The sequence below is a fragment of the Falco peregrinus genome, chromosome 1 (assembly GCF_023634155.1).
Source record: "Falco peregrinus isolate bFalPer1 chromosome 1, bFalPer1.pri, whole genome shotgun sequence".
NCBI lineage: Eukaryota > Metazoa > Chordata > Aves > Falconiformes > Falconidae > Falco > Falco peregrinus.
The window spans coordinates 40,602,849-40,611,403 of record NC_073721.1 but is presented as its reverse complement, the minus strand read 5'-3'; the positions used below and the strand labels follow the sequence as shown (position 1 = coordinate 40,611,403).

Below are 8,555 nucleotides of genomic sequence, written 5' to 3'. Positions count from 1 at the left end.
AGGAAATACAGCATCCAAGCATCCACCAGGTTTCAAGAGGTTAAGGACAGCTCCTGAACTCAAACAGTAATCATTCACCCTCAGCCCACCCTTCCCGCCAGCCTGGGGATGAGCGTCACTGGGGTAGTGCTCTCCTCTGGGAGGACGATGCAAAACACAGGAGCAGGACCCTTCTCTGCTGCACTTAGAAAAAACAATTAGCTTTTTAATGTTCAATCTGCAAAGTACCACCGCATCTGTCGAAGTGACAGCTCCAGAAACCGTGCACGATACTGAACTACAACTGGAAGCTAGAATACAAAGAATTTTGCAGACGAATGCAGACTAGCTATCCTTTCCACAATAGGCTGCAAAGACCTTTCATTCTTAAGGGTTGTCCAGAAATAAATAGGTAAATGAAAGCAGTCTTAGTCTCCAAACTCATCCTTTGCCACATTCCTGTACCCACACACTTCTGGCAGTGGATGTTTTCTCTGTGGCCAAGTGAAGCTACAATCCAAAAGTGTGATCTGGCCAGAGACTATCGTATCCAAGGGAATACAGGATAAATCCAAACTTCCTTCACATTCAAGAGAGCAGGGGAACGAACCTTCTGATCTCCTTTGCACCCACTTCCATAAGAGAAAAAAACCCTCCAAATGACAGCATGAAAAATTTTTCACAGAGACACAACAAAATAATATTTTTCCTGAAAAGGAACTGCATTTGTACTCAGTGTAGGAAGCAAGTGAAAAGCAGCTCTGGGCCATTTGTCTTCCCTTAGTGAAGTTAAACCTCAATGAGTTGTCGTTATAAAAAATAAACTCACAGGAATGTGAAAATATAATGTTTATTAGAAGAAGACACCATGGTACATCAAGCTATAAAGAAATTCCCAACAGATGACGATTCTTTAAAAAATAAGAATAGAAACAAAACCTCCACACTGGCCAGACTTTACAAACCTTAATGTAAAACAAGTTTCTATACAAGACCAACCAGATGCAGGCAGTTGAGTAACCAGAAACACTTATGAACATAAGAGGGACTGAGTAGTTATCAAAACAACAGCTAAGTTAAACAGAAGAACAGCCTATAAAACAATTTATATTTATACATATATAAAAGGATAAAAACAATTCAAATTAAGTAACTTTAGTTTTTAAGTTATGTTATATACATTTTTTTTTTATGTTGGGAGAAATAATGGCAAGTATTTAACAAAACAATTTAAAAAAGCCACAGTCCAGTTTGTAATTACTGTTTCCTAAATAATTTGGCAAGCATTAAATAATCAGGTATATCCTAGATAAAAAGTGCATCAGCATGGTTAACTTTTATCTATTTATCTATGAGAGTCAAGGCTCTGCATAATGGTTACAGCAAACAAACAGCAGAGCAGAGCTGCAACACTGAGATTCACAGAGCTGCCTGTAAGGATTTATTTATATAACGGGAGGTGAGGAGGAAAACACCCACAGTGGCAAAGAAGCCAGAATGCCAGTAAGCCCAGGGCTCCCAAGCTTTTTTATCAGGAAGTTTAACTTCACAAAACAGCCTCTATTACTTGCATGTTACCCAAACAAACCACTCTGGTGGAAGAAAACATGGTATTTTTGTTGGGTGCAATTAAGTTTACATAAAGCTGGTGATTTCATGCAAGTTTTTGTGTATCACACTATTTCACAAGATCCCTCAGTGGAAGACAGATTTGTTCCCAATAAGATTATGAGGTACCATATCCAATAAGACAATAGGGTCAAGTCTTGAACAACAAGGCCCAACTAGTTCCTGTATTCAACAGCTGTCAGCACCAGATACCTGTTACATGCAGAAAAGCCCTGCAAGAAGCGACACCCATGTGTGCACAGAGAAGTATTCTTCCTCATCCCCTAGCAGTTAGAGGCTGGTGTAAGCCCCAAAACATGAGATTACACTCAGATCCAATTCTTAGCCTGCATGTTTTTGAGCATTTGTAATAGTTTCCTGTATGCATCACAAACAGAATGAACTGTGTGGCTCTGATTTCTATTAGGAAGGACAATAATGCTGTTTACAACTAAAGTGATACAGTTGGGCCAGTACTTTTCTTGGCAGTGATGCACACTTAAATTTCAAGAGGCAAACTTATACATGCATCAGCTGAGTGAACATTACCTAACAGAGTCTTTCATTGATGGAGATATGACATGTGCATTCATCTCTTCTAAAGAAAACCTTCTGAAATAGAGCTCTTAAAACAACCGTAGCAGCAAACCAGTAGAATAAAAGGTGAACAGGCCTATGCAAACCTACTCAGAGATTTTCTGAAGGGATTTGTACACATCTGGAAAAAAAAAAGCAAAACAAGATAGACATTACTGTTCTTTTTGTGATAGGGTCTGCTAACACCCTCTGACTGAAGCTACTGCTGTAAACTTCACAAACTGCCCTCACACAGGTATTTGCAGGAGTACGCAGACCTAGCTTGGCTCCCATGAAGACTAAATCAGGAGGGCGACTGCACCATGTGACTTACCTGTCCTATTCATCTCGGGTTCAGCTCAGCAGCAGAGCCCTGACAACACAGGCGTCAGCACAGTGAAAAAGTTTGCCAGCTGCCCAGTGGCTTTTCACAAAGCATTTAGCAGTTGTGTTTCCCAGGCAGAGCTGACTCCGGCTCATGGCACTGGCACTACTTGGGCAGGCAGGCACAGCCAAGCCAGAACTGATTCTGCTGGCTAAGGGTCACAGATGTACTCAGAGAATGCACAAGTGCTCCCACCCTTCATGCAACTAACCTTTAGAGGTACCAGTTGCTCAAACTTCTTTCCAAAAAGAGGAAAGAACTACTGAAGCTTGTAAATGCTTTAGTATTTACAGTGTCATTTTCAGGAACATCATAATTTCTGTTTCAAGGACTGTATAAAGTCACTTCTACTAATACATTAAAAATCAAATGAGAAATTTGCAGCTCACAACAAAGTTTGTCTTCTAAATACAGCAGCACTTCCCCTAAATGTTTATACTGCTACTGGGGCATTCTATGGAAAGTTCTCTTTTAGTTTTTCTTTTTAACCAAATAATTCAGAAATAAGAGGTAAATATTATAGTTTCTTTACATTAGATATTCTCAGATACATTTGATTTTGTTCCTGAAGTCCAGCAAAATTAATTAATTAAACTTAAAATGATCTGAAAAATTTTGGTCGTTGCTACAGAGGTGGCTGCAACTGTATCAGCCTTCACTCCCAGCACACTCTGCATTTTTACCATCATTCGGCATCATCCTGTAACTTACATAATACCATTAACACACTCATACGATTTTCTGGCTGGTATTGCAGTGGTCCTGCAATAGTCTCTCCAGAAGGGTAAAGACAAACTTCTGCTAGTTCAATTAGCAGGACTGTCGGGGTTTCTCACCCCACCCAGAGATACACTTTGCTTCACTTCCCATCTGCCCTGCTGCTCTGCTCATGAACAGGTGATTTGCTCTAATGTTCCACTGATGTGAACCACGCTGTCTGAGGGCAGGAGAGCCATGCTTGTTACTTAAGACAGACTGAGATGCCACACTAGCTTAGCTGTTTCAAGTAGCCTACACTGCTGAACAACAAATTTTCTGGCAGAATAATAATGTTGCTTTCAACTACTGCCACAAAGCAGTCAACCTCCACAGGAGAACACCGGGTAACAGATGGGGCCTCCCATTCTGTGCTTTCTGCCTTGTTCTGAACATGAAGTAAGGAGAATCTATGACCCATGTTCCTCTTTGAAAGATTAATAAAAGTGGACAGACGGGCTCAGCCTTTTGCACTCTTCTGCATCTCTACTGACCCTGTATTTGCCAACACTAACATAAAACTACCATATTATGGCAAAACAAAACAACACTCCAGACTTTTATCTGCAGCAGACAAGGCACTGCACTGTTTAATACTGAATCCAAGACAGTGAACTGATCAAGTTATAGTGTTTGTTTACAGAGACAATCCTACTCCTCTCTTCCTACTGTCCATAAATTCCAGTGGGAATGGTTCAGTTTTCTTCTGAATTGGATGATGCAGCTTGCTTCACACCAAGAACTCTAAGACCTAGGAGACAACAATAATCTGAAGGATTAACTGACTGAAAAAACACAAATTATTTAACAGTGGACCTCAAAAACATCCTGATTTGAAACAGGACTAAAATATTTTGATTTCTTGGTGTATTACATTACCAGGTGTTCACAGTGCTAGCATATATTCTAGCCAGGATTGCCCTGTAGCGCTGCTTGCTTACACAATACACATACTTGTGAGGAGTTAAAGCAACAAAGAAACAGAAGATTGTGAAGTCTAAACTCTGAATGTCTCCATTGCTCTTGGAGCAGAAGATTAGACCATTAGTTATGGTCACCTGAAACAGCAAATACATCTTCTGAAATGTATCAAGGCGGGAAAGAATAAAGGATCTCTCAATGTTTTACCAATTTATCAAGAATCACAGAGTGCTGTGTAGAAAGGTTTTGGCAAGATCTCTCCTTCCTCTTCCAAACTAACTAACTGACTGACAACCATGCTTCAATCCAAAAGGTCCACCGAACACACTGGACTCTGAAAAGCCACCACACTGAGACACAGAACAGCAGCAAGTCCAAATATTTCCTATACAACATTCCACTGAATCTGTTTGGGACAAACAGCTGACTTGTGAGTGTGTCTGAAATGTCACCCGGATATCTGAGGAGAGCGTGTATTATCCCAACTGGCTTTGTGTTTCCTGCACTAAGTTGGATGTGCAATGGCAGTGACAGTTGAACAAACACTGCCTAGGAAAGGCTGTATTGCCCTTCTAGTTTTACAGTCTACCACATGATCCTTCTCTGATCAATAAAAAGCATGTTTTGCAGTACAGCAAGCCATATTAGTCCACATACGAAATAATGCACTTTGTGGCATTGTACAGACTTTTAAAAGGCTCTATCTGCAACACTGAGCAGTTTCAGGGTTGACTATGTTTGTGAAAGCAAATAAAGTAGTAATAATAGTATTAAATATAAGTCATAGCACCTTTGGCATTTTTGTCCAAATAGACTTCAACATACGATGTAGGGACATAGCCCTCCTCATCTTCGTTCCTTCGGATTCGTGTCCACCCATCACCTTTGTCTTCTTCTATTACATAGAGCATTTCTCCTTCTGCTACAGAAATTGTTCCTTCATTCTGACCTGAAAGACACAGTAACATGGACTTTAGGCTGTCCTGCACAATGGGAACCACAGATGCAACAGGGGGTGCTCAGGGCATGCTCGGGACATGTGCTGATGCAAGTGTGTACCCAAAGAACCAGATGAATGTGATCCTGACATAAGCATTTTGGTTCTTTTTCTTCCAGAGTCCTACATAGTAAGAGACAAACCACTGTCTTAGCGCCTCTCTCTACAAAACAGAATCATACCAGAGCCTCATTTGCCCTTTCTTTGTCTATTTAAGCACCGCAGGGGTTAAATGAAGGTTTCCCACTTGTCCTGGGCATATGAACCAAACAAAACAGTAAGCAAAGTAAGAGTAAACTTGGAGGGCTACCTTCAAATGTATAGAGCGCTTTACATGTTCCTATGGTGGGTAGTGGTTCTTCATCATCAAATTCATCATCAAAATCTGTTGCAGGTACTTTCATCTCAGTCTCCTGACTTTGCTCTTCTGTGTAACTGCCATCTGGGCTGCTCAAGAGAGGAAAATACACAGCAACTATAGCGACCAATCTCAGGAGCAAAGATAAAGACTTAGTTATCAGACACCTAAGGCAAGGTGAGCAACCGTAGCTGGAGCAACTTAGCAATTCCAAAGCATGCTCAAGAACTGGCTGTTACACTAGCAGCTGTCACAAAGTTACGGGTGAGACAAGTAATTTTTCCCATCAAAAGCTGTAAAAAAATACATCTCACTCACCTTCACAGCAGTGAGCGTAGGGGTTATTATGCATTTCATCACATTCAGAAAAGTAGCTCTTAAAGCTGGTATCTCGCATATGCCAAAATGAGCATGCAAAACATTTCATGGAGTGCCTACATTTACCGTGGTTACAGAGTAAGTTTCTGAATGCTGCAGAGCTACACTCTTCCTGATTAATAAGCTAAGGAAAGTGGGTCCGGTTATTAGTCTGAACAGAACAGCTCTGTACAGATACTGTACCTCTCCCGGTCCTGCGCACAGCTGTTTACTGCTGAAGTGTTCTGGGCTTCATAGAGTCCACTCTGCCGCCGGGCCTGTTCATTCCGCATGGGTAATCTGCCCTCAACCTCAGCCAGCCAGCCCTACAAGGGGAAATCAGTCTCATGCATCTCTCATGTTCCGACTTGCAAGGGGATATATGTTGCTTTTACTTTGCTGTGTCATGTTTGACATTCAGACTACAGAACCAAAACCAGTTTGTAAACATGTTTAAATTTTCCTGTGTTGCAGCTGTCAGTGGAACAGATTCTGTACTTTAAGTGTATATCAAATCTACCAGTCTTGGCGGGGGGGGGGGGGGGGGGGGGGGCAGGGCAGAATAAATCACACTTACTGAAAATTTGATTCATTTGATTCTTTTTAGACACTAGGTACTGAAAACACCATGACCCAAGACAAGCTGTTGAGATGCTGCTGCTCTAGTCACAATCAATTAAAAAGATGTGTGGCAGCTTGTAATAAGTGTCAGTAACACCACAAACACAGCAATCTTGGTGGCTGCTGAATGCAAGCGTACTAAACCTGGGGAGAATGAAAGAGCCCATGATTTGCAAACGGGTAAGAAAGGAATGGATAGTAAAGCTAACAACTGTAAGAAACACCAAAAATTAATGGGCTGTATCTATCTATGTGCATAGTGTAACTTACAGGGTGAAGTTTTTTCTCAGTCCTGTAATTCTTCTCATGCAAATATAATGACTTCATGTATTCCAAATACTCCTTATGCTCTTGAGATTTTGTATCTCTAAGAAGCTTCCTGTTAATAGCAGACTATTCCTTAGAAGATATTTTAACTGAAGGCTTCTGTCTTGCCTTTAGATACCTATAAATGATACTCTGAATTTATGTTCCTCTGATTTTCCAAAGACATCTGTAACATGATGCTCCAAATTATTTAATTAATTAAGCACCAGAACCCCTCTGGGCAGTCGTCCAGAGAGCACTATTATTTCCTCTTATCTTTCCCTTCGCATGATTTGTTTTCTGTGACAAACTAAACCAGCAGGACTATTGGCTGACAGTCACAAGAGATGATGCATATTTATGTTACACAGATAGGCTTGAAGATCTCAATTAATCCAAGTGCTTAAGTAGCACTTACCTATACATAGTAAGAAAATGCATCAATACATCTCGAAAAAGCAATGAAGAATCTGCTCAGAACTGAGCATATGTTGAGCTACTTTTTGCTGAAATGTCTCTTCCCATACCTCAAACTTCTGAGCTTCTAATCGTAACTTTTCAATGTTCTGTCCAAGTTCTGCTAGTCTGTGGTCCACACTCGCAGCATCTCCCATCTGTGGGTTCTTGATGTACACATCTTTCATTTTCGTTAAGGCATCTCTGAAAGACAGAAGAAAAATTAAAAATGTGTTAGTGCAGCTGGGGGCAAATGCCTTTCTCTAAATGAAGGCAAACAAAAGGATAATAAACTGCCTCTTCTTTACTCTGTGGTTCAAGCCTAACCTGTAACAAAGGTAACAGAACATACATCCAGGCAGGGGGTTTTGCCCTGTATAGAACCAGCCATTAAAAAGTAACAGTAAAATCACTCACCAGAAGAACATTTACACTGTCAGAGATGGTGAGTGATGCCTTTACCTACAACATGACATGACAGAGACATTGTACACAAACCAAATTCTCCAAGCTCCTAGATTAAAAGGAGGTCCTTACTCTGCAGGCAGCTGAGGGTTCCACAGCTGAGGTTGGCAGGAGGAGCCTTACCAGTGGATCATGAGGCTACACAGGACACATGCTATGTCAGTACAAGCACACAACACATTTAGACCAAATGATTCAAGCCTGAAGAATCTTAGCAGAAAAAAGACTAAATTCTTGGACAGTGGCCTTTTGCAAGGCAAAAGGAGGAATTTGGTATTGACTTTTAGCCTGACATGTTCTTTTATTTAGTACTAAAATATCTATTTGCTAACCTGGGGCAGAGGGGATAAAATAAATTAAAAAATCATCTCAAAACCATTGCAACAAATAACAGCTTCAACTTTCTAGATGAATATCATCCTAGTTTTTGGGGCACAGACAAACAATTGCATCATTATTATCCATCATGGGCTGAAATCCAGTTGAGAAACTGGGACAAAGAGCTGGACATGCATCTATTAATAATAAAACTGGAGTGCTAACCACAAATTCTCACCCTGCCTGCTGCAGTTTGTCTTTTGCAACCCAAATAATTTGTAAGAATTTACTGCACACTGCTTAAAATGAAGCTAAATCCAGATGGTTTGAGTTTGTCACAGTGCAGCGACAGATGGACCTCAGGCCACATAACACGAACCTGCATCCTACCAAGTTATACAGCATTTTTACTAGGCTTTCTGAGGGCTGTGTTTCATATCAACCCAGATGCC

General features: G+C 40.8%; 1 protein-coding gene across 14 annotated transcripts in view; it reads right to left on the bottom strand.

Moving 5' to 3' along the window:
- Positions 1-8,555, bottom strand: part of FNBP1 (formin binding protein 1) — a 110,767-nt gene that overhangs the window by 3,274 nt on the left and 98,938 nt on the right. For 6 of the 14 annotated variants that reach the window (XM_055796740.1, XM_027781807.2, XM_055796677.1 and 3 more), the window contains 5 exons: positions 7,392-7,524; positions 6,142-6,263; positions 5,533-5,672; positions 5,016-5,174; positions 814-2,305 (listed from right to left, as the gene is read on the bottom strand). In XM_055796740.1, the coding sequence (XP_055652715.1) occupies positions 2,271-2,305; positions 5,016-5,174; positions 5,533-5,672; positions 6,142-6,263; positions 7,392-7,524 (589 nt within the window). In that variant the 3' untranslated portion in view covers positions 814-2,270. Of the gene's footprint in view, positions 1-813; positions 5,175-5,532; positions 5,673-6,141; positions 6,264-7,391; positions 7,525-8,555 lie in introns of those variants that run through there. The other 8 variants (XM_055796683.1, XM_055796695.1, XM_055796700.1 and 5 more) reach the window with 4 other exon arrangements.